Source organism: Coregonus lavaretus, assembly GCF_964263955.1.
Source record: "Coregonus lavaretus genome assembly, chromosome: 18".
Classification (NCBI taxonomy): Eukaryota; Metazoa; Chordata; class Actinopteri; order Salmoniformes; family Salmonidae; genus Coregonus; species Coregonus lavaretus.
In genome coordinates, this window is record NC_140005.1 from 3,459,893 (window position 1) to 3,484,892 (window position 25,000).

Consider the following 25,000-nt stretch of genomic DNA (forward strand, 5'->3'; position numbering starts at 1 on the left):
CTGTCCCCCTCGCTCGCTCTCTCTCTCTCTGTCCCCCTCTCTCTCCCCCCCTTTCTCTCTGTCCCGCTCTCTCTCCCCCTCTCCCCCCTCTCTCTCTGTCCCCCTCCCCCTCTCTGCCCCCCCTCTCCCCCCTCTCTCTGCCCCCCTCTCTCTCTCTGTCCCTCTCTATCTCCTTCTCCCTCACTCTGTCCCTCTCTCTCCACTCTGTCCCTGTTGCTGTCCCTCTCTCTCCCTCCCTCCCTCCTATCTGTCCCCCTCTCTCTCTCCTTCTCTCTGTCCCCCTCTCTCTGTCCCTCTCTCTCTGTCCCTCTCTCTCTCTCTCTCTCTCTCTCTGTCCCCCTCGCTCGCTCTCTCTCTCTGTCCCCCTCTCTCTCCCCCCCTTTCTCTCTGTCCCGCTCTCTCTCCCCCTCTCCCCCTCTCCCCCCTCTCTCTCTGTCCCCCTCCCCCTCTCTGCCCCCTCTCTCTGCCCCCCTCTCTCTGCCCCCCTCTCTCTCTCTGTCCCTCTCTATCTCCTTCTCCCTCACTCTGTCCCTCTCTCTCCACTCTGTCCCTGTTGCTGTCCCTCTCTCTCCCTCCCTCCCTCCTATCTGTCCCCCTCTCTCTCTCCTTCTCTCTGTCCCCCTCTCTCTCTCCTTGACGGTGGTGTGGGGGGGGGGGGGGGGGTACATCCTGTAGAAAAACACAAACTCACTTCCTTGACAACAGCTCCGCGAAGCGCAAGCAGTATGAATGCCCTGACTTTTGCTGAGGCCTAAATGCTGCATGGCCAATGCAGACGTTGGATTGACCATGCGCCCAGAATGCACAAGGCACTTCTCTCTCCAGAATGCGCTCTCTCCCGCCAATTTGTGCACATTTATTGTTTCATGACTTCATTGTATGAATTGTTTGCGTTTGATTGTTAGTGTATATCAAATTCCCCCATTTACATATATCACCAGTAGTACATTTACCATTAATTCCTATAATTTGTAATCTACAATGTTTGTTACTTTGGTTACGGTAATTTCTGTTAATGCATTCAAAGGTATTATTCCAGTCTTCCTGTTGTCGTTGTCGGAGTGGACATTGTTTGCAGAGTGCACAACCTATGCTACACTTGTGAGAAACAAGTTTTGTCAATTTAGTCATTGTCTTTTGTTTGGAGCGCTCCTGTCAATGTTGAGTAAGGAAGCGCACGCATAAAGGAGGCCTATAGGCTACCTGGCCTGATTATTCATAGAAGTCGGCCTATAGGCTACCTGGCCTTCGCGCAAATGGAGGCATATAAATGTGCCCATTTGGGGATCTGATAGTATTTCTGATTGGCTTAACGCAGCACAACTAATGAGCTGTGGAGCTTCTCAAGCAAACAAAGTCTGTTTTAACATCCAATGAGGAGTACAATAGTTCCTCAATTTATTTGAAAAATCTTTCCAGCTCTCTCCCTTTCGATAACCACTCAGCGTGAAAGGGAAAAATGTCATGCTCTGATCCAGTGGTAATGTCATAAAATAGGCCTACCTGATTACTTCTTATCAGTGCTTGACTTGGACTGAAATAGGTTCCGGTACTAATTTTGGGTGCTGGTTCTGTTTACATGTAGGTGCAGGAGCTCCACAATACTTTGGAGCTAATATTCTATAAGAGGAACAGAAGCTCAAGCAGTAGAACATTTGAGGTGCCGGTACTCAGCTCCGGCTCAAGTCAAGCACTGTTTCTTATCCCTTGCGCAAATAGCCTACAGCTGGGTCTGTCCCGAGCTCACTGGTGGGGAAACTTAGGGCCCAGAATATTTTATACAATGCTGCAAGTTCGCTAGAGCAAGGTTCAGGGCCGGACCCAACTTAATAGTTGATACTATGTTTCAAGTTCGTTGCAGACAGGCCATGTGTAGCCAGTGTGATTTATAGGATATTTATTTTTATCAGGATATTTTCTACCTGCAGGCTGCAATGTTTTTATTTGGTGGCTTTATGTAGGCTATTTTGACATAGTTGGAAATGGCAATAGAAGTAACTTTTTAGGTTTGTATCATTTAAATTTACATTTGGATACAATTTTGATTAACCACATGACAATGATTTTGATATATGAAGACGTTATAAATTAAATTAAACTGTTTCACGAAAATGTGCATATGAAAACCGTAACTGGCACGCAGATCGGTAGAAATTGTAAGATAAATTGGCATTCAACATGAGAAAGGTTGCCGACTCCTGGTGTAGCCTGTTACCGGCAGAATCTGCGAAAGCCAGCAGGAGCGGGAGGAGAATAGTTGGGTCAGGTTAAGGTTTTTTCCTTCTGGTTATCTACATCTCTGGCTCCCTCTTGAGGCATTTGTCTTATTTCATCAAACTGTAAGCTTAAAGCATCAGACAAGCTCAATGCGTATAGTTTATTTTATTAAAGCACATAGGGCGTGTCTATATATGGAAAAAAATACACGTTTAAACATTTCTTGTCGGGGACAGCCCTAGATCAGATGACCCTGTACTAGGTGTGAGTCCTTAGCCTGACAGAGACCCATCTGGTTAGGGTTACCTACCCAGGGTTACCCGGGGTCCTGATGACGAGGAGAACAAGGCCTTTAGGTGGGCCAGGGAGGTGCCCGCTGGAGCGATCAGCCAGCCAGGCACCATATCGATAGACTTATGTCCTGTCCCCCCTTCACTGCCTTCCTTCAATGAGGCTTTTCAACATAATCATACAGGAGACTGAGAGGGTGAATAATTGAACAGCCCACCTTCTCCCTCTGTTGTGCAGCTGTTTCATTTCTGATGAACATGAATACTGCATGGCATCTGACATTTTGACAGGCTAACGTGTTGCTCCACCCTGGTACACACACACTGCACTGTACTGTAACGCTGGGCTGAGCAGAGACCCCAGCCAACACACAGCCTTGTTTCAGCTCAGTCATACACAACTGTGTGTGTGCCTGACAGACTGTAGCAGTGAAAAGATGGCCCTAGGTGTCCCCTATCACTTTTCATAAAAACAAAATGCCTCACCTCACAGTGATCTCTGGACTTTTATTGTGTGTGTGTGTGTCTCTCTCACTGTGTGCGCGTCGTGGCATGCCTGGTGATCAGGTTAACATGAGATCCTCTCTGTGAAAGGTTGACAACTTCATTACCTGCAGGTGGACACAGAGACACGTAGCTTAATGTTGCGTAGCCTCAGAGTGTGAACCCAGAGGACTATCTCCTGGCCTCATAAATGTAGCCAGGCAGCGAAACACTGAAACCATCTGAACTCTGATGAGCACAGTAACCTACGGTTGGCAGGGGGTGGTCTACTGAGGTCATGAAGGTGGTCTACTGAGGTCATGGGGGGTGGCCTACTGAGGTCATGGGGGTGGCCTACTGAGGTCATGGGGGGTGGTCTACTGAGGTCATGGGGGTGGTCTACTGAGGTCATGGGGGGTGGTCTACTGAGGTCATGGGGGTGGTCTACTGAGGTCATGGGGGTGGTCTACTGAGGTCATGGGGGTGGCCTACTGAGGTCATGGGGGTGGTCTACTGAGGTCATGGGGGTGGTCTACTGAGGTCATGGGGGTGGTCTACTGAGGTCATGGGGGTGGCCTACTGAGGTCATGGGGGTGGCCTACTGAGGTCATAGAGGTGGTCTACTGAGGTCATGGGGGTGGTCTACTGAGGTCATGGGGGTGGCCTACTGAGGTCATGGGGGTGGCCTACTGAGGTCATGGTGTGGTCTGTCTGTCTGGTCATGGTGTGGTCTGTCTGTGGTCATGGTGTGGTCTGTCTGTCTGTGGTCATGGTGTGGTCTGTCTGTTTGTGGTCATGGTGTGGTCTGTAGTCATGGTGTGGTCTGTCTGTGGTCATGGAGTTGTCTGTCTGTCTGTAGTCATGATGTGGTCTGTAGTCATGGTGTGGTCTGTCTGTGGTCATGGAGTTGCCTGTCTTTCTGGTTATGGTGTGGTCTGTCTGCCTGTAGTCATGGTGTGGTCTGTCTGTGGTCATGGAGTTGTCTGTCTGTCTGTAGTCATGATGTGGTCTGTAGTCATGGTGTGGTCTGTCTGTGGTCATGGAGTTGCCTGTCTTTCTGGTTATGGTGTGGTCTGTCTGCCTGTAGTCATGGTGTGGTCTGTCTGTAGTCATGATGTGGTCTGTAGTCATGGAGTGGTCTGTCTGTCTGTAGTCATGGTGTGGTCTGTCTGTAGTCATGATGTGGTCTGTAGTCATGGAGTGGTCTGTCTGCCTGTAGTCATGGTGTGGTCTGTCTGTAGTCATGATGTGGTCTGTAGTCATGGAGTGGTCTGTCTGTCTGTAGTCATGGAGTGGTCTGTCTGTCTGTAGTCATGTTGTGGTCTGTCTGCCTATAGTCATGGTGTGGTCTGTCTGTAGTCATGGTGTGGTCTGTAGTCATGGTGTGGTCTGTCTGTAGTCATGGTGTGGTCTGTAGTCATGGTGTGGTCTGTCTGTAGTCATGGTGTGGTCTGTCTGTAGTCATGGTGTGGTCTGTAGTCATGGTGTGGTCTGTCTGTAGTCATGGTGTGGTCTGTCTGTAGTCATGGTGTGGTCTGTAGTCATGGTGTGGTCTGTCTGTAGTCATGGTGTGGTCTGTCTGTAGTCATGGTGTGGTCTGCCTGTAGTCATGGTGTGGTCTGCCTGTAGTCATGGTGTGGTCTGCCTGTAGTCATGGGATGGATTGTAATGGGGAAATCTAAGATCACTCACTTATACTTTGCATGTAAATGAAGACTCTCTTTCTCCTGTGTTAACAGTATGGGGTAAAACCATGATTGGGTATTTTCCATGTACAGTGCATTCGGAAAGTATTCAGACCCCTTGACTTTTTCCACATTTTGTTATGTTACAGCCCTGTTCTAAAATTGATTAAATAGTATTTTTTCAATCAATCTTCACACAATACCCATAATGACAAAGCAAAAAAATTTGCTAATGTATTTCAATTTTTATTTATTTAAATATCACATTTACATAAGTATTCAGACCCTTTACTCAGTACTTTGTTGAAGCACCTTTGGCAGCAATTACAGCCTCAAGTCTTCTTGGGTATGACGCTACAAGCTTGGCACACCTATATTTGGGGAGTTTTCCCATTCTTCTCTGCAGATCCTCTCAATTTCTGTCAGGTTGGATGGGGAGCGTTGCTGCACAGCTATTTTCAGGTCTCTCCAGAGATGTTCAATCGGGTTCATGTCTGGGCTCTGGCTGGGCCACTCAAGGACATTCAGAGACTTGTCCCGAAGCCACTCCTGCGTTGTCTTGGCTGTGTGCTTAGGGTCGTTGTCCTGTTGGAAGGTGTACCTTCGCCCCAGTCTGAGGTCCTGAGCTCTCTGGAGCAGGATTTCATCAAGGATCTCTCTGTAGTTTGCTCCGTTCATCTTTCCCTTGATCCTGACTAGTCTCCCAGTCCCTGCCGCAGAAAAACATCCCCACAGCATGATGCTGCCACCACCATGCTTCACCGTAGGGATGGTGCCAGGTTTCCTCCAGATGTGACGCTTGGCATTCAGGCCAAAGCGTTCAATCTTGGTTTCATCAGACCATAGAAACTTGTTTCTCATGGTCTGAGAGTCTTTAGATGCCTTTTGGCAAACTCCAAGCGGGCTGTCATGTGCCTTTTACTGAGGAGTGGCCACTCTACCATAAAGGCCTGCTTGGTTGAGTGCTGCAGAGATGGTTGTTCTTCTGGAAGGTTCTCCCATCTCCACAGAGGAACTCTGGAGCTCTGTCAGAGTGACCATCGGGTTCTTGGTCACCTCCCTGACCAAGGCCCTTCTCCTCCGATCACTCAATTTGGAGTCTTGGTGGTTCCAAACTTCTTCCATTTAAGAATGATGGAGGCCACTGTGTTCTTGGGAACCTTCAATGCTGCAGACATTTTTTGGTACCCTTCCCCAGATCTGTCCCTCGACAAAATCCTGTCTTGGAGCTCTACGGACAATTCCTTCGACCTCATGGCTTGGTTTTTGTTCTGACATGCATTGTCAACTGTGGGACCTTATATTGACAGGTGTGTGCCTTTCCAAATCATGTCCAATCAATTGAATTTACCACAGGTGGACTCCAATCAAGTTGTAGAAACATCTCAAGGATGATCAATGGAAACAGGATGCACCTGAGCTCAATTTGGAGTCTCATAGCAAAGGGTCTGAATACTTATGTAAATAAGGTATTTCTGTTTTTAATTTTTAATCAATTTGCAAACATTTCTAAAAACCTGTTTTTGCTTTTTCATTATGGGGTATTGTGTGTAGATTAAAAAGGAATTTAACCCATTTTAGAATAAGACGGTAACGTAACAAAATGTGGAAAAAAGTGAAAGGGTCTGAATACTTTCCGAATGCACTGTAGCTCCTCAACAATTCCCTGCCTGTGTATGTTACCATGTTCATTAATTTTCCTCCCATTTTTCATCTGGTTAATGAAATGTTTCATTGCTTCATTAATCTACAGGTCACCCAGGAGATTTCTGATCCTAGCCGAGTCTTCCGTCTCCTCGGATCTGACAGGTTGGTGCTTCAAATTATTCTCTCTTTAACTCTTTACTCTCATTCCCTCTCTCCCCCCTCTTTTTCTCTTTACGTCTCTCCTCTTTCTCTTTACTTTTCACTCTCTTCTTTCTCTCTCTGCCTCCCCCCATCTCTTTCCTCTGTTTTCTCTCTCTAGTTGTATAGATGATTTATGTAGTGCCCTTTGACCTGTATAAAACCGTGGAGGCAGGGCTGGTAGCTAGCAGCTATCTCCAGGGTGCCAGTGTCCTCCCACAGGTCCCTGTGATTAACCATTGCCTGGAAACCACCAAACATCCTACTCCTCCCTCTTTCTCTCTCCTTAGTCTGAGTTCTCTTCAGACCTCTCTACAGAGATAGAGATGTGCCCAGCTCTGGTGACTGTCTCCACTGCTACCTCGCTATCTCTCTCTCTCTCTACTGCTATCTCTCTCTCTCTCTACTGCTACCTCGCTATCTCTCTCTCTCTCTACTGCTACCTCGCTATCTCTCTCTATCTCTACTGCTACCTCGCTATCTATCTCTCTCTCTCTCTCTACTGCTACCTCGCTATCTCTCTCTCTCTCTCTCTACTGCTACCTCGCTATCTCTCTCTCTCTCTACTGCTACCTCTCTCTCTCTACTGCTACCTCGCTATCTCTCTCTCTCTCTACTGCTACCTCGCTATCTCTCTCTCTCTACTGCTACCTCTCTCTCTACTGCTACCTCGCTATCTCTCTCTCTCTCTACTGCGACCTCGCTATCTCTCTCTCTCTCTACTGCGACCTCGCTATCTCTCTCTCTCTACTGCTACCTCGTTATCTCTCTCTCTCTACTGCTACCTCGCTATCTCTCTCTCTCTCTACTGCTACCTCGCTATCTCTCTCTCTCTACTGCGACCTCGCTATCTCTCTCTCTCTCTCTCTACTGCTACCTCGCTATCTCTCTCTCTCTCTCTACTGCTACCTCGCTATCTCTCTCTCTCTCTCTCTCTCTCTCTCTCTCTCTCTACTGCTACCTCGCTATCTCTCTCTCTCAATTCAATTCAATTTCAATTCAAAGGGCTTTATTGGCATGGGAAACGTATGTTAACGTTGCCAAAGCAAGTGAAGTAAATAGTAAACAAAAGTGAAATGAACAATAAATATTAACAGTAAACATTACACTCAGAAGTTTCAAAAGAATAAAGACATTTCAAATGTCATATTATGTCTATATGCAGTGTTGTAACGATGTGCAAATAGTTAAAGTACAAATGGGAAAATAAATAAACATAAATATAGGTTGTATTTACAATGGTGTTTGTTCTTCACTGGTTGCCTTTTTCTTGTGGCAACAGGTCACAAATCTTGCTGCTGTGATTGCACACTGTGGTTTTTCACCCAGTAGATATGGGAGTTTATAAAAATTGGGTTTGTTTTCGAATTCTTTGTGGGTCTGTGTAATCTGAGGGAAATATGTCTCTCTAATATGGTCATACATTTGGCAGGAGGTTAGGAAGTGCAGCTCAGTTTCCACCTCATTTTGTGGGCAGTGTGCACATAGCCTGTCTTCTCTTGAGAGCCAGGTCTGCCTACGGCGGCCTTTCTCAATAGCAAAGCTATGCTCACTGAGTCTGTACATAGTCAAAGATTTCCTTAAGTTTGGGTCAGTCACAGTGGTCAGGTATTCTGCCACTGTGTACTCTCTGTTTAGGGCCAAATAGCATTCTAGTTTGCTCTGTTTTTTTGTTTGTTCTTTCCAATGTGTCAAGTAATTCTCTTTTTGTTTTCTCATGATTTGGTTGGGTCTAATTGTGTTGTTGTTGTTGTTGTTGTTGTCCTGGGGCTGTGTGGGGTCTGTTTGTGTTTGTGAACAGAGCCCCAGGACAAGCTTACTTAGGGGACTCTTCTCCAAGTTCATCTCTCTGTAGGTGATGGCTTTGTTATGGAAGGTTTGGGAATCGCTTCCTTTTAAGTGGTTATAGAATTTAACGGCTCTTTTCTGGATTTTGATAATTAGCGGGTATTGGCCTAATTCTGCTCTGCATGCATTATTTGGTGTTTTACGTTGTACACGGAGGATGTTTTTGCTCTCTCTCTCTCTCTCTCTCTCTCTCTCTACTGCTACCTCTCTCTCTCTCTCTCTCTCTCTCTCTCTCTCTCTCTCTACTGCTACCTCTCTCTCTCTCTCTCTCGCTACCTCTCTCTCTCTCTCTCTCTCTCTCTCTCTCTCTCTCGCTACCTCTCTCTCTCTCTCTCTCTCTACTGCTACCTCTCTCTCTCTCTCTCTCTCTCTCTCTCGCTACCTCTCTCTCTCTCTCTCTCTCTCTCTCTCTCTCTCTCTCTCGCTACCTCTCTCTCTCTCTCTCTCTCTCTCTACTGCTACCTCTCTCTCTCTCTCTCTCTCTCTCTACTGCTACCTCTCTCTCTCTCTCTCTACTGCTACCTCTCTCTCTCTCTCTACTGCTACCTCTCTCTCTCTCTCTCTCTCTACCTCTCTCTCTCTCTCTCTCTACTGCTACCTCTCTCTCTCTCTACCTCTCTCTCTCTCTCGCTCTACCTCTCTCTCTCTCTACCTCTCTCTCTCGGTCTGCTTCCGTTGCTATGACGAGGCATGTGCCCCAGATCACACAACCCTGTTATAAATCAACAATCTTTGATCTTTCAACATTCAAGCACGTTGAGCCTGAGTGGGATACGTCATTGTAATCTCAACGCCATCAGAAGAGGCTTGAAAAACCTCCACATATCATCAAATGACTCACACATTACAGCTTCAATGATCCACCCACAGGTTGGTTCCGCTAGCCAATGCGGTACCCAAGCATGCTACAGAGAGGGCAGTGTGGCAGGGCAGTCCCCTTACTAGCCTCCACACCAGTCCTCAACTATAGAAACCACTAAATGTGATTTAACTCCCTGGCTCGAGACACATTGCCCACCCTGTGGTGGAAGATCTCCTAGCAATGATGATTCTCCCAGGGCAGGGGCCCAGTGGGGGCGAGAAGGCTCAGCCTATTCCGATTCCCCTGGAACAGCCTCTGCTCTGCCCAACCAACCTGCATGTTTTATTCACACTGGCACTTGGGCACTGCCAATGCCAGCCTGGTTTGAGTGTCTCCCTCTCTGCTCCTCTGTAATTCCATCTGATGGATTAGACACTATGGTCTTGGACTGTACCCTCTGTGGGCAGAGACACCCCTCTCATCTCATCTGTCACACTGCTGGAAGGACGGCACCTTCCTCTGCTCATCATGATCTGGTAGTGTCATATTAACTTAAATGTGCCATTTGAAATGTAGCCAGTCCTCTTGTCTTGCTGTCTGCTACTCTCTCTGACCCACAAAGGCATTCTGTCAGTTCTATTCAATGAATTCTGTTCTATTCTGTGTGTTTTCTTTTTTTTTTTAAAGGCTTTCTTCAGTCTCCTGCATTAGTTGTCTCTGGCAGTCTTCAGATTGGACCTGGCTGGCAGCTATAACCTGCAGTGTTCCTGTGTGTTTCTGATGTTAATGATGAGCTGCTGCTAACTGACATCTCTCTCTAACAGGGTGGTGGTCCTGGAGAGCCGGCCCACTGACAACCCCACAGCCCTCAGCAACCTCTACATCCTGGCTGGACATGAGAACAGCTACTAGCCTCCTAACCATGTTACCAGCTCGTAGCCGTGACCCAGCGACTCCACACAGAGGGAGGCAGACGGCGGAGAGCAGCCCACAGACCCATTGGGTAGGTGAAGAATTACAGAGGAGTGGATCATCTCACAGCAGTCCATTCCCTTCTCATCTCAGCCTCTCAGCGGGCTCTCATAGCGCCTGGACTCTGGTAGAACTCTGTTACCGAACCCAGGAACTAGTTAGTGAATACAGAAACAACAGGTCAGACAAAAGGGGACTGTGAAGCTTCAAGCAAAATCCCTCCTCCTTCCTCAACACGGATCTTCCAACAAACGGCCTTATGCCGAGCAGGCAAGCAGCACCTCCTCTCTCCTCTACAGCCCTGTCCACCTCCTCACCTCATCTATAGCCCTGTTCACCTCCCTGTTCACCTCCTCTCTCCTCTACAGCCCTGTTCACCTCCTCTCTCCTCTACAGTCCAGTTCACCTCCTCTACAGTCCAGTTCACCTCCTCTACAGTCCTGTTCACCTCCTCTCTCCTCTATAGTCATGTTCACCTCCTCACCTCCTCTACAGTCCTGTTCACCTCCTCTCTCCTCTATAGTCATGTTCACCTCCTCACCTCCTCTATAGCCCTGTTCACCTCCTCTCCTCTATAGTCCAGTTCACCTCCTCTCTCCTCTACAGCCCTGTTCACCTCCTCTCTCCTCTATAGTCCTGTTCACCTCCTCACCTCATCTATAGCCCTGTTCACCTCCTCTCTCCTCTATTGCCCTGTTCACCTCCCTGTTCACCTCCTCTCTCCTCTACAGTCCAGTTCACCTCCTCTACAGTCCAGTTCACCTCCTCTCTCCTCTACAGTCCAGTTCACCTCCTCTCTCCTCTACAGTCCAGTTCACCTCCTCTCTCCTCTACAGTCCTGTTCACCTCCTCTCTCCTCTACAGTCCAGTTCACCTCCTCTCTCCTCTACAGTCCTGTTCACCTCCTCTCCCCTCTATAGCCCTGTTCACCTCCTCTCTCCTCTACAGTCCAGTTCACCTCCTCTCTCCTCTACAGTCCAGTTCACCTCCTCTCTCCTCTACAGTCCAGTTCACCTCCTCTCTCCTCTACAGTCCAGTTCACCTCCTCTCTCCTCTACAGTCCAGTTCACCTCCTCTCTCCTCTACAGTCCAGTTCACCTCCTCTCTCCTCTACAGTCCTGTTCACCTCCTCTCTCCTCTACAGTCCAGTTCACCTCCTCTCTCCTCTACAGTCCAGTTCACCTCCTCTCTCCTCTACAGTCCTGTTCACCTCCTCTCTCCTCTACAGTCCAGTTCACCTCCTCTACAGTCCTGTTCACCTCCTCTCCCCTCTATAGCCCTGTTCACCTCCTCTCTCCTCTATAGTCCTGTTCACCTCCTCTCTCCTCTACAGTCCAGTTCACCTCCTCTCTCCTCTATAGCCCTGTTCACCTCCTCTCTCCTCTACAGCCCTGTTCACCTCCTCTCTCCTCTACAGCCCTGTTCACCTCCTCTCTCCTCTACAGCCCTGTTCACCTCCTCTCTCCTCTACAGTCCTGTTCACCTCCTCTCTCCTCTACAGTCCTGTTCACCTCCTCACCTCATCTATAGCCCTGTTCACCTCCTCTCTCCTCTACAGTCCTGTTCACCTCCTCACCTCATCTATAGCCCTGTTCACCTCCTCTCTCCTCTACAGTCCTGTTCACCTCCTCTCTCCTCTACAGTCCTGTTCACCTCCTCTCTCCTCTACAGTCCAGTTCACCTCCTCTCTCCTCTACAGCCCTGTTCACCTCCTCTCTCCTCTACAGTCCAGTTCACCTCCTCTCTCCTCTACAGTCCTGTTCACCTCCTCTCTCCTCTACAGTCCTGTTCACCTCCTCTCCTCTACAGTCCTGTTCACCTCCTCTCTCCTCTATAGCCCTGTTCACCTCCTCACCTCATCTATAGCCCTGTTCACCTCCTCTCTCCTCTACAGTCCTGTTCACCTCCTCTCCTCTACAGTCCTGTTCACCTCCTCTCCTCTACAGTCCTGTTCACCTCCTCTCTCCTCTACAGTCCTGTTCACCTCCTCTCTCCTCTATAGTCCTGTTCACCTCCTCTCTCCTCTATAGCCCTGTTCACCTCCTCTCTCCTCTATAGCCCTGTTCACCTCCTCTCTCCTCTACAGTCCTTTTCACCTCCTCTCTCCTCTACAGTCCAGTTCACCTCCTCTCTCCTCTACAGCCCTGTTCACCTCCTCTCTCCTCTACAGCCCTGTTCACCTCCTCTCTCCTCTACAGTCCAGTTCACCTCCTCTCTCCTCTACAGCCCTGTTCACCTCCTCTCTCCTCTATAGCCCTGTTCACCTCCTCTCTCCTCTACAGCCCTGTTCACCTCCTCTCTCCTCTACAGTCCTGTTCACCTCCTCTCTCCTCTACAGCCCTGTTCACCTCCTCTCTCCTCTACAGTCCAGTTCACCTCCTCTCTCCTCTACAGCCCTGTTCACCTCCTCTCTCCTCTATAGCCCTGTTCACCTCCTCTCTCCTCTATAGCCCTGTTCACCTCCTCTCTCCTCTACAGTCCTGTTCACCTCCTCTCTCCTCTATAGTCCTGTTCACCTCCTCACACCCTACTCCCTCCCTCTGTGTGTCCCAAATAGCACCTCATTCCATGGGTAGACAACCCTGTTCCTGGAGTACTGCAGGATTCTGTTCCAACTAGGGACCACACCTGACCAAGTGAGCTTATTGATCAGTTCAGTGATTACCTAAATTCAACGCCTTCCATGTCGGTTAAATCAAAAACATGGAAGTGTCTGTGGCACTCCAGGACCAGGATTGCCTACCCCTATTCCCTATATAGTGCACTACTTTTGACCAGGGCCCTATGGGTAAAGTAGTGCGCTATGTAGGGAATAGGGTGCCATTTGTACTGCAGAACCTGAACTGGACTGGACTATGGAGGAACAGAATGTGTGTGGGAAAGGCTCAGACCAACAGACACTCTAAACCCTGCAGCCTCCTCTTCCACTCTCCTCCACATGGATTACATATCAACTGAAATATGGAGGAAAAAAAACGATCTAGATGTGTAACTGAAAACCAGTGCCATAATAATTCAGACATTTAGGTCTGGTAGCAAATGGGAGCTCATAAATGGGAGTTTCTTTGTTGTATCAAAAAGTCCTTTGTAACCAAGCAACTGACTGTCACAGGTCTGGTTGACGATAAGCTTTAGGGTGGCTTGTTAACACTGAAGCCACCCTTTTGTTTGATGTGGGTAATTTAAGCGTTATTTATTAATATCTAAGCAAGATTAGGGTATGTTGGATTTACAGAACGAGGGAAGTTTTATATTATTTTAATTTTATTTGAGGTGTTGTTGTTTCATCCAAACCATTTTAAGTCCAATATTAATCTGGCTAGTATCGATGTTTTTTTGTTGTGTATTTTTTTTATGACGTCTGGTGTACAAACACGTGTTCTGTGTCCCAAATGGCACCCTATTCCCTATATAGTGCACTACTTTAGACCAGGGGGCTATAGAGCTGTGGTCAAAAGTAGTGCACTATATAGGGACTAGGGTGCAATTTGGGGACGGTCCCTCCCGCTTGGTAGCATTTTAGAAAGTTGAATATAATGTCAAATATTTTGTTCCTCTTTTTCTGTTAAACTATTACATGTATTCAGTATTTGCACCATGTTAAGCACTTTTGTACATTTTCATTTTTTTTTAAATTGACAAAACAAGGGAAATGCATTAGTTTTCGTAACATCATTGGCATTCTCTTCTAAACTTTTAATGTATGCCGTTTTTGTAATAAAAAAAAAATGCTATTAACAATACGTACTTGCTGTCATTCTACTTACTACCTACCAGTATACCTAGGCTCCTGTGCTGTGTGCCAACTCCTATGTTTGGCTTGACAATAACCCATAGGAGTTAGCAAGAGGGCACAAACAGATCTGGGACCAGGGGTAGGCTGTCTGTGCGACGGTGTATGGAAATAATGTATACAGTTTTGTTGAGTCAGTGGCTATTTACAGTTATCTGGTGACATCCCACCTGGGAAAAGTTAGTTTCCATATCGTATAGACTACCTTTGATTTCTTTCAGTCGGTTATTCCACTGCTGTATTCCACCCAGGACTAATTGGTCTCCGCAGAGTTCGAAGCTGGAGCAGGCCCTGTCTGGTAGTTACTGATGCATAAATAGGAGGAATGATGTCACTGTCAGACAGATGATAAATGAAACAGGTGCCAGTTCTGAATTCTCTTTCAGGTGGAGGGTCTTACATTACTAATGTGAAAGCAAGCTTACATTTTAGTTGATGGCTAATGCATCTTGAAAAAAAAAAAAAAAAAAAAAACATGATTGAAAAACAATAGCAGATCATTATTTATAGCACTCCTTTCAGAACATGTGCACACTGCTTACGCACCTATCACTACTTCACAAGATACTGTTCAATGGCCAGTCAGTGAATAGGGTCAAATTCAGGATGATGCTCTAGCACCAAGGTGCAATTTCTAAATTGGGTAGTGCATCATCATTTCTCCTCGTCATGTCAGTCACTGCATACCTTAGCTAACTTGTCAGAAATGTCCAGATCAACTAACCCATGTCAGCTAACGTTTTTTTAGCCCATAGATTTTGTAATGTTTGAGTCACACAAATATCACATGATGAATACACATTAGGCATGGCAAAATGTATAGAATTGCAATCCAATTTGCTTTAAAAGCGCAAAATGAATCATATGACAATGTGTAGAATTGCAGGAAATATGCTTTAAACCTGCAAAAAATGTTCTCTCAGCCAACAAGCGGGGTGTGAACAGGTAATGTCATGCTCGTGCCCATAGAAATAGACGTGGCGGTTTGGGACCCCCTGCTAGAGCACATGGGGTATTCAACCCGGGTACTTCAGGGGGTCCGCTAAAATAATAAAAGTGGGGGGAAAAATTACTGCCTTTGAAAAACCACCCGCGAAAAGGCTACGTATCAGTGCAGGCTGCTGGTACGCTTTCTTGACTTGACTTAATGTTTTGTCGAAACGTGGCTTACCTTTGTTTAACCAGCTAAACAGCTGCTCTTTGCGAAAAATGTTAAAAGAGTTTACGCTTCCTCTTCCAATTCTAATTTGGGGAAGAAAAAAGGTTGAAGACACCCTGCTCTGGCAAAACAACAGGTCCTCTAACCAGCAGGTTTAGACGTGTGAGGGGGTGGAGTCCGTTCCTACCGGGATCAGGCTGAAAAGCGACAGTTCCAACAACGTCAACGTCCATCTCTTTTCTGCTCGGTCGATGCGTGCCAGTTCAGCCTTCTCTCCGCTCGGAATTTCTCCTTTTTGCAATACTGTACATCCAAACGACACCTTGGCCGTAAGTATAGCTTTGAATATGACCAATAACCACCATTGGCTCATAATAAATGTATGTAGTGTTGAAATGATAACTTGTTTTGTAAACATGCAACTTTATTTTGAGGACTGTATATTTTTATGGCATGACCGTTTTTTTTTCCCGCTTTTATTTATATGTTGGCTTTATGACAATTATTTGAGTTAATGTGTTTTAATTGGTGGTGATATAGCCTAGTAGGGGGTTGCATAGTGAAGAACTTTGATTTGTGTTGCCTTTACAGAAGTAGACCACCATTTCTTATTTTTCCCAGTTTACCTTAGAAGACCTTTATATACTTTGCAATGCAAATGTTTTCGTTACGCAATCGAACTGTCCAATGGCAGGTGTTATGTTTCCACAAGCGAATAAATTAATCTTTAACTAGAATTAGATGTTATGTTTACGTTTGGGGTCCCTATACACGTGATCTGATCATTTTGTGATCCTTTTAGCCATTATTAAAAGCATCCACTTGTTGAATATACAGTACGATAATGTTCTATCTGCAGCAGGTGTTACTATATAACCCGCCCCCCTTTGTTTTTTTGTTGTTGGTTTTTTTCCTGTTGGTTTTTTACGACCTCCATACCAGTCTTTGTTTTTTCGACACTGTTGACAACACTAACCTGTTGTTGGCTAGATACGTTGAATCAATGTAACAGTTTCTCTCGCCAAAGCATTTACATCTCATTGATTTTTCACGCCTGGTCCCATGCATTTTGACGCGTTTGTGGGCATTTGGGGATGCATACGGTATAGAATAGAATATAATTTTCTTTGGCATCCCTATACAAGAATGAAAATGCATTCATTCAGCTCTACTGTTAGGTTAGTGTCATGATACGAACATTTAAGTCAGAAATGTAATAACAAAAAATAACAAATGTATCAGTATTTAATTCCCAAGGAAAACGTAATTTTTATTGCTCTTCAAATCAGAAACTTCTTGCACACTTATGTACTGGTTTGCTTTTAAGATCACAAGTCAAGGGCTCAGCCATCGCCATGGAGAAGTATGAGAAGATGGGGAAGATCGGGGAGGGGTCCTACGGCGTCGTCTTCAAGTGCAGGAACAGGGACACGGGACAGATCGTTGCCATCAAGAAGTTTGTGGAGACGGAAGATGATCCCATCATTAAGAAGATCGCTCTGAGAGAGATTAGGATGCTGAAGGTAAAAACCACCCAGCCTTGAGACATCTTTTTAAAACCACCCAGCCTTGAGCCATCTTTATTAAAACCACCCAGCCTTGAGCCATTTTTATTAAAACCACCCAGCCTTGAGCCATCTTTATTAAAACCACCCAGCCTTGAGCCATTTTTATTAAAACCACCCAGCCTTGAGCCATCTTTATTAAAACCACCCAGCCTTGAGCCATCTTTATTAAAACCACCCAGCCTTGAGCCATCTTTATTAAAACCACCCAGCCTTGAGCCATCTTTATTAAAACCACTCAGCCTTGAGCCATCTTTATTAAAACCACCCAGCCTTGAGCCATCTTTATTAAAACCACCCAGCCTTGAGCCATCTTTATTAAAACCACCCAGCCTTGAGCCATCTTTATTAAAACCACCCAGCCTTGAGCCATCTTTATTAAAACCACCCGGCCTTGAGCCATCTTTATTAAAACCACCCGGCCTTGAGCCATCTTTATTAAAACCACCCAGCCTTGAGCCATCTTTATTAAAACCACCCAGCCTTGAGCCATCTTTATTAAAACCACCCAGCCTTGAGCCATCTTTATTAAAACCACCCAGCCTTGAGCCATCTTTATTAAAACCACCCGGCCTTGAGCCATCTTTATTAAAACCACCCAGCCTTGAGCCATCTTTATTAAAACCACCCAGCCTTGAGCCATCTTTATTAAAACCACCCGGCCTTGAGCCATCTTTATTAAAACCACCCAGCCTTGAGCCATCTTTATTAAAACCACCCAGCCTTGAGCCATCTTTATTAAAACCACCCAGCCTTGAGCCATCTTTATTACAACCACCCAGCCTTGAGCCATCTTTATTAAAACCACCCAGCCTTGAGCCATCTTTATTAAAACCACCCAGCCTTGAGCCATCTTTATTAAAACCACCCGGCCTTGAGCCATCTTTATTAAAACCACCCAGCCTTGAGCCATCTTTATTAAAACCACCCAGCCTTGAGCCATCTTTATTAAAACCACCCAGCCTTGAGCCATCTTTATTAAAACCACCCGGCCTTGAGCCATCTTTATTAAAACCACCCAGCCTTGAGCCATCTTTATTAAAACCACCCAGCCTTGAGCCATCTTTATTAAAACCACCCAGCCTTGAGCCATCTTTATTAAAACCACCCGGCCAAGAGCCATCTTTATTAAAACCACCCAGCCTTGAGCCATCTTTATTAAAACCACCCAGCCTTGAGCCATCTTTATTAAAACCACCCGGCCTTGAGCCATCTTTATTAAAACCACCCAGCCTTGAGCCATCTTTATTAAAACCACCCAGCCTTGAGCCATCTTTATTAAAACCACCCAGCCTTGAGCCATCTTTATTAAAACCACCCGGCCTTGAGCCATCTTTATTAAAACCACCCAGCCTTGAGCCATCTTTATTAAAACCACCCAGCCTTGAGCCATCTTTATTAAAACCACCCAGCCTTGAGCCATCTTTATTAAAACCACCCGGCCAAGAGCCATCTTTATTAAAACCACCCAGCCTTGAGCCATCTTTATTAAAACCACCCAGCCTTGAGCCATCTTTATTAAAACCACCCAGCCTTGAGCCATCTTTATTAAAACCACCCAGCCTTGAGCCATCTTTATTAAAACCACCCAGCCTTGAGCCATCTTTATTAAAACCACCCAGCCTTGAGCCATCTTTATTAAAACCACCCAGCCTTGAGCCATCTTTATTAAAACCACTCAGCCTTGAGCCATCTTTATTAAAACCACTCAGCCTTGAGACATCTTTATTAAAACCACCCAGCCTTGAGCCATCTTTATTAAAACCACCCAGCCTTGAGCCATCTTTATTAAAACCACCCAGCCTTGAGCCATCTTTATTAAAACCACCCAGCCTTGAGCCATCTTTATTAAAACCACCCAGCCTTGAGCCATCTTTATTAAAACCACCCAGCCTTGAGCCATCTTTATTAAAACCACCCAGCCTTGAGCCATCTTTATTAAAACCACTCAGCCTTGAGACATCTTTATTAAAACCACCCAGCCTTGAGCCATCTTTATTAAAACCACCCAGCCTTGAGCCATCTTTATTAAAACCACCCAGCCTTGAGCCATCTTTATTAAAACCACCCAGCCTTGAGCCATCTTTATTAAAACCACTCAGCCTTGAGACATCTTTATTAAAACCACCCAGCCTTGAGCCATCTTTATTAAAACCACCCAGCCTTGAGCCATCTTTATTAAAACCACCCAGCCTTGAGCCATCTTTATTAAAACCACCCAGCCTTGAGCAATCTTTATTAAAACCACCCAGCCTTGAGCAATCTTTATTAAAACCACCCAGCCTTGAGCCATCTTTATTAAAACCACCCAGCCTTGAGCCATCTTTATTAAAACCACCCAGCCTTGAGCCATCTTTATTAAAACCACCCAGCCTTGAGCCATCTTTATTAAAACCACCCAGCCTTGAGCAATCTTTATTAAAACCACCCAGCCTTGAGCCATCTTTATTAAAACCACCCAGCCTTGAGCCATCTTCATTAAAACCACCCAGCCTTGAGCCATCTTTATTAAAACCACCCAGCCTTGAGCCATCTTTATTAAAACCACTCAGCCTTGAGCCATCTTTATTAAAACCACCCAGCCTTGAGCCATCTTTATTAAAACCACCCAGCCTTGAGCCATCTTTATTAAAACCACCCAGCCTCGAGCCATCTTTATTAAAACCACCCAGCCTTGAGCCATCTTTATTAAAACCACCCAGCCTTGAGCCATCTTTATTAAAACCACCCAGCCTTGAGCCATCTTTATTAAAACCACCCAGCCTTGAGCCATCTTTATTAAAACCACCCAGCCTTGAGCCATCTTTATTAAAACCACCCAGCCTTGAGCCATCTTTATTAAAACCACCCAGCCTTGAGCCATCTTTATTAAAACCACCCAGCCTTGAGCCATCTTTATTAAAACCACCCAGCCTTGAGCCATCTTTATTAAAACCACCCAGCCTTGAGCCATCTTTATTAAAACCACCCGGCCTTGAGCCATCTTTATTAAAACCACCCAGCCTTGAGCCATCTTTATTAAAACCACCCAGCCTTGAGCCATCTTTATTAAAACCACCCAGCCTTGAGCCATCTTTATTAAAACCACCCAGCCTTGAGCCATCTTTATTAAAACCACCCAGCCTTGAGCCATCTTTATTAAAACCACCCGGCCTTGAGCCATCTTTATTAAAACCACCCGGCCTTGAGCCATCTTTATTACTTTATTTCTCTCTTTTATTATCTCACACCTGTTGCTTAATTCCTCTCTGATTGCTTGTGTCTTTTTGTAATAAGCTTCACTGTTAACCCCCTGGCATGGGCCCTGGGTCCTACAGTATTATCCATGGTAAAGTATTATTTAACCCTTCTTTAGAAATGTCAAATTGTTTTGGTGTAATGATTAACTTCGACTTGTGATGTATGGAATGTCATATAGACTGGTTGTTACAATACTGTAACGGTGCTGTAATTGGTACGTTATACCAAATAGTATATCAGTATGGTCTGGGTCATCAGTAGTCAGTATGGTCTGGGTCATCAGTAGTCAGTATAGTCTGGGTCATCAGTAGTCAGTATGGTCTGGGTCATCAGTATTCAGTATGGTCTGGGTCATCAGTAGTCAGTATGGTCTGGGTCATCAGTAGTCAGTATGGTCTGGGTCATCAGTAGTCAGTATGGTCTGGGTCATCAGTAGTCAGTATGGTCTGGGTCATCAGTAGTCAGTATGGTCTGGGTCATCAGTAGTCAGTATGGTCTGGGTCATCAGTAGTCAGTATGGTCTGGGTCATCAGTAGTCAGTATGGTCTGGGTCATCAGTATGGTCTGGGTCATCAGTAGTCAGTATGGTCTGGGTCATCAGTAGTCAGTATGGTCTGGGTCATCAGTAGTCAGTATGGTCTGGGTCATCAGTAGTCAGTATGGTCTGGGTCATCAGTAGTCAGTATGGTCTGGGTCATCAGTAGTCAGTATGGTCTGGGTCATCAGTAGTCAGTATGGCCTGGGTCATCAGTAGTCAGGATGGTCCCTGATCTAGAGAATACACACACAGGCATGTACGCACGCACAGGGACCAGATAGAAGTCCTCCAAGGTTGGGAGTATTTAGGGACCAGATAGATGTCCTCCAAGGTTGGGAGTATGTAGAGCCCAGATAGAAGTCCTCCAAGGTTGGGAGTATGTAGGGACCAGATAGAAGTCCTCCAAGGTTGGGAGTATTTAGGGACCAGATAGAAGTCCTCCAAGGTTAGGAGTATTTAGTGACCAGATAGAAGTCCTCCAAGGTTGGGAGTATTTAGGGACCAGATAGAAGTCCTCCAAGGTTGGGAGTATGTAGGGACCAGATAGAAGTCCTCCAAGGTTGGGAGTATGTAGGGACCAGATAGAAGTCCTCCAAGGTTGGGAGTATTTAGGGACCAGATAGAAGTCCTCCAAGTTTGGGAGTATTTAGGGACCAGATAGAAGTCCTCCAAGGTTGGGAGTATTTAGGGACCAGATAGAAGTCCTCCAAGGTTGGGAGTATTTAGGGACCAGATAGAAGTCCTCCAAGGTTGGGAGTATGTAGGGACCAGATATAAGTCCTCCAAGGTTGGGAGTATTTAGGGACCAGATAGAAGTCCTCCAAGGTTGGGAGTATTTAGGGACCAGATAGAAGTCCTCCAAGGTTGGGAGTATTTAGGGACCAGATAGAAGTCCTCCAAGGTTGGGAGTATGTAGGGACCAGATAGAAGTCCTCCAAGGTTGGGAGTATTTAGGGACCAGATAGAAGTCCTCCAAGGTTGGGAGTATTTAGTGACCAGATAGAAGTCCTCCAAGGTTGGGAGTATTTAGGGACCAGATAGAAGTCCTCCAAGGTTGGGAGTATTTAGGGACCAGATAGAAGTCCTCCAAGGTTGGGAGTATTTAGGGACCAGATAGAAGTCCTCCAAGGTTGGGAGTATTTAGGGACCAGATAGAAGTCCTCCAAGGTTGGGAGTATTTAGGGACCAGATAGAAGTCCTCCAAGGTTGGGAGTATTTAGGGACCAGATAGAAGTCCTCCAAGGTTGGGAGTATTTAGGGACCAGATAGAAGTCCTCCAAGCTTGGGAGTATTTAGTGACCAGATAGAAGTCCTCCAAGGTTGGGAGTATGTAGGGACCAGATAGAAGTCCTCCAAGGTTAGGAGTATTTAGTGACCAGATAGAAGTCATCCAAGGTTGGGAGTATGTAGGGACCAGATAGAAGTCCTCCAAGGTTGGGAGTATGTAGGGACCAGATAGAAGTCCTCCAAGGTTGGGAGTATTTAGTGACCAGATAGAAGTCCTCCAAGGTTGGGAGTATTTAGTGACCAGATAGAAGTCCTCCAAGGTTGGGAGTATTTAGGGACCAGATAGAAGTCCTCCAAGGTTGGGAGTATTTAGGGACCAGATAGAAGTCCTCCAAGGTTGGGAGTATTTAGGGACCAGATAGAAGTCCTCCAAGGTTGGGAGTATTTAGGGACCAGATAGAAGTCCTCCAAGGTTAGGAGTATTTAGTGACCAGATAGAAGTCCTCCAAGGTTGGGAGTATTTAGGGACCAGATAGAAGTCCTCCAAGGTTGGGAGTATTTAGGGACCAGATAGAAGTCCTCCAAGGTTGGGAGTATTTAGGGACCAGATAGAAGTCCTCCAAGGTTGGGAGTATTTAGGGACCAGATAGAAGTCCTCCAAGGTTGGGAGTATTTAGTGACCAGATAGAAGTCCTCCAAGGTTGGGAGTATGTAGGGACCAGATAGAAGTCCTCCAAGGTTAGGAGTATTTAGTGACCAGATAGAAGTCCTCCAAGGTTGGGAGTATGTAGGGACCAGATAGAAGTCCTCCAAGGTTGGGAGTATTTAGGGACCAGATAGAAGTCCTCCAAGGTTGGGAGTATTTAGGGACCAGATAGAAGTCCTCCAAGGTTGGGAGTATTTAGGGACCAGATAGAAGTCCTCCAAGGTTGGGAGTATTTAGGGACCAGATAGAAGTCCTCCAAGGTTGGGAGTATTTAGGGACCAGATAGAAGTCCTCCAAGGTTGGGAGTATTTAGGGACCAGATAGAAGTCCTCCAAGGTTGGGAGTATGTAGGGACCCGTTGCCTCACAAGACAAATGTTGTTGCCTTTACAGTTACAATGTATGCTAAATGTAAAGGCAGACTCACAATACTAATGTTAAACATAGAGAAACAAAAGGCAGTTATAAACGTTACAGCTACAGGCCTCTAGACCTGTTCTTCCTCAGTCTATAGGATTCTGAGCTCCAGAAAATGATGCATGCAGCAAGGCAGGGGAAGGTGAATGAAGACCCTCTGCTTTTCCCAGCCTTGTTGTATCCCAGTTGTACGTCATTGGACACAAGGGGGAGGGGGGGGGGGGATACTGTCTTTGTTCTTGGTCAATGCCCCTGTTTTAAGAGCTTTCAGTTGACTACAAAGAGCAGCCCATGGACACACAGTAAACATACAGTACGTCTTGACACCAGTTGACGGAAAATATTGTGTCATTTTAGTTCAACAACAGTTTGCTGTATTTTTCTGTATGATATTTGACTGTTGTGCATCTTAGATTCACTAACAAGTACCCTGACAGCTGGCTTGTGATAGATTCAGCTTTTTCCAGAATAAACATTCCTTTCCAAATAGTATGTAGAATGGATGCTTTACCTTTCAATCAGCCAAATGTGTTCATTTACATTTACATTTTAGTCATTTAGCAGACGCTATTATCCAGAGCGACTTACAGTTAGTGAGTGCATACATAATTTTTTTATTTTTCATACTGTGTTCAACACCAAACTGATTGCATGTAATTTACATTAATAATTTGCGATATTATACTGAACAACAATATAAAACGCAACATGTAAAGTGTTGGTCCCCATGTTTCATGAGCTGAAATAAAAGATCCCCAGAAATGTTCCATACTCACAAAAAGCTTATTTCTCTCATATTTTGTGCACACATTTGGTTACATCCCTGTTAGTGAGCATTTTATCCTTTGTCAAGATAATCCAGCCACCTGACAGGTGTGGCATATCAAGAAGCTGATTAAAACAGCATGATCATTACACAGGTGCACCTTGTGCTGGGGACAATAAAAGGCCACTCTAAAATGTGCAGTTTTGTCACAACACAATGCCACAGATGTCTCAAGTTTTGAGGGAGCGTGCAATTGGCAGGCGGACTGCAGAAATGTCCCAGAGAATTGAATGTTCAATTCTTTACCATAAGCCGCCTCCAATGTCGTTTTAGAGAATTTGGCAGTACGTCCAACCGGCCTCACAACCGCAGACCACATGTAACCACGCCAGCTCAGGACCTCCACATCCGGCTTCGTCACCCGCGGGGTCCTCTGAGACCCTCGCCCGGACAGCTGATAAAACTGAGGAGTATTTCTGTCTGTAATGAAGCCCTTTTGTGGGGAACAACTCATTTTGGCTGGGCCTGGCTCCCCAGTGGGTGGGCCTATGCCCTCCCAGGCCCACCCATTGCTGCGCCCCTGCCCAGTCATGTGAAATCCATAGATTAGGTCCTAACGAATTTATTTAAATTGACTTGATTTCCTTATATGAACTGTAACTTAGTCAAATTGTTGCATTTTGTGTTTATATTTTTGTTCAGAAGGACCTTTTCTCTTTCTTAATTTTTACTTTCCTTTTTTCAAACAATCTGATCCAATGAACCGAGAAGGCTGGGCTTGACATACTAGGACTTTCTTAATCTATAATCTAAAATATTGTGCTGCTGTTATTATTTCTATTAATATTATTATTATTATTGTTATTATTTTACTTTTCTGACTTGTTATTTGGTTAGTTCTCTCTTAAGAAGCACCCTCAGACATGCAATAGACCTATGGGGCTTTGAATGTGCGAGTGAAGGGTGGCAGTATCGAATTAGGTTATCGTAGGACTGCCCATATTTCCCTCTGGGCTACGCCAATGGGCGGCCAAAGGTTTGCCTTAGGACGCAAAGGTGTGTCATGAGTCAGGGAGGTGGTCTGATGGTCTTAGGGACAACAGACCTAGATAAGGAGGTTTTAGTGGGTGGAATATCAGGTTTACACAGTTGCAGCTACGGTATTTTTAACAGTGCAAATATTATGCTACAGCTACAGTGAGGGGAAAAAAGTATTTGATCCCCTGCTGATTTTGTACGTTTGCCCACTGACAAAGAAATGATCCGTCTATAATTTTAATGGTAGGTTTATTTGAACAGTGAGAAAAAATCCAGAAAAACGCATACCAAAAATGTTATAAATGTATTTGCATTTTAATGAGGGAAATAAGTATTTGACCCCCTCTCAATCAGAAAGATTTCTGGCTCCCAGGTGTCTTTTATGCAGGTAACGAGCTGAGATTAGGAGC

The 25,000-nt window shown here is 45.6% G+C and overlaps 2 protein-coding genes and 1 long non-coding RNA gene across 3 annotated transcripts in view; 2 read left to right on the top strand and 1 right to left on the bottom strand.

Annotated features, from left to right (window-relative positions):
* map4k5 (mitogen-activated protein kinase kinase kinase kinase 5) overlaps nt 1-6,649 on the top strand; it is a gene marked incomplete at its 3' end in the record, with an annotated part of 98,060 nt that extends 91,411 nt beyond the window's left edge. Inside the window, exon 27 of the mRNA XM_084181522.1 lies at nt 6,642-6,649. Coding sequence (XP_084037648.1) covers nt 6,642-6,649 — 8 coding nt within the window. The remainder of the gene's footprint in view (nt 1-6,641) is intronic.
* Nucleotides 6,650-12,245: 5,596 nt separating this feature from the next.
* Nucleotides 12,246-13,853, bottom strand: LOC311145577. Its single transcript, XR_014614618.1, has 3 exons — nt 12,407-13,853; nt 12,323-12,350; nt 12,246-12,266 (listed from the first exon to the last, which is right to left on the bottom strand). It is a non-coding gene; the product is annotated as an uncharacterized lncRNA (long non-coding RNA).
* A 1,483-nt stretch (nt 13,854-15,336) lies between these two features.
* The window catches only part of cdkl1 (cyclin dependent kinase like 1 (CDC2 related kinase)), a 25,080-nt gene continuing 15,416 nt past the window's right edge, over nt 15,337-25,000 (top strand). The window contains exons 1-2 of the mRNA XM_084181579.1: nt 15,337-15,423; nt 16,422-16,617. Coding sequence (XP_084037705.1) covers nt 16,450-16,617 — 168 coding nt within the window. The 5' untranslated portion in view covers nt 15,337-15,423; nt 16,422-16,449. The remainder of the gene's footprint in view (nt 15,424-16,421; nt 16,618-25,000) is intronic.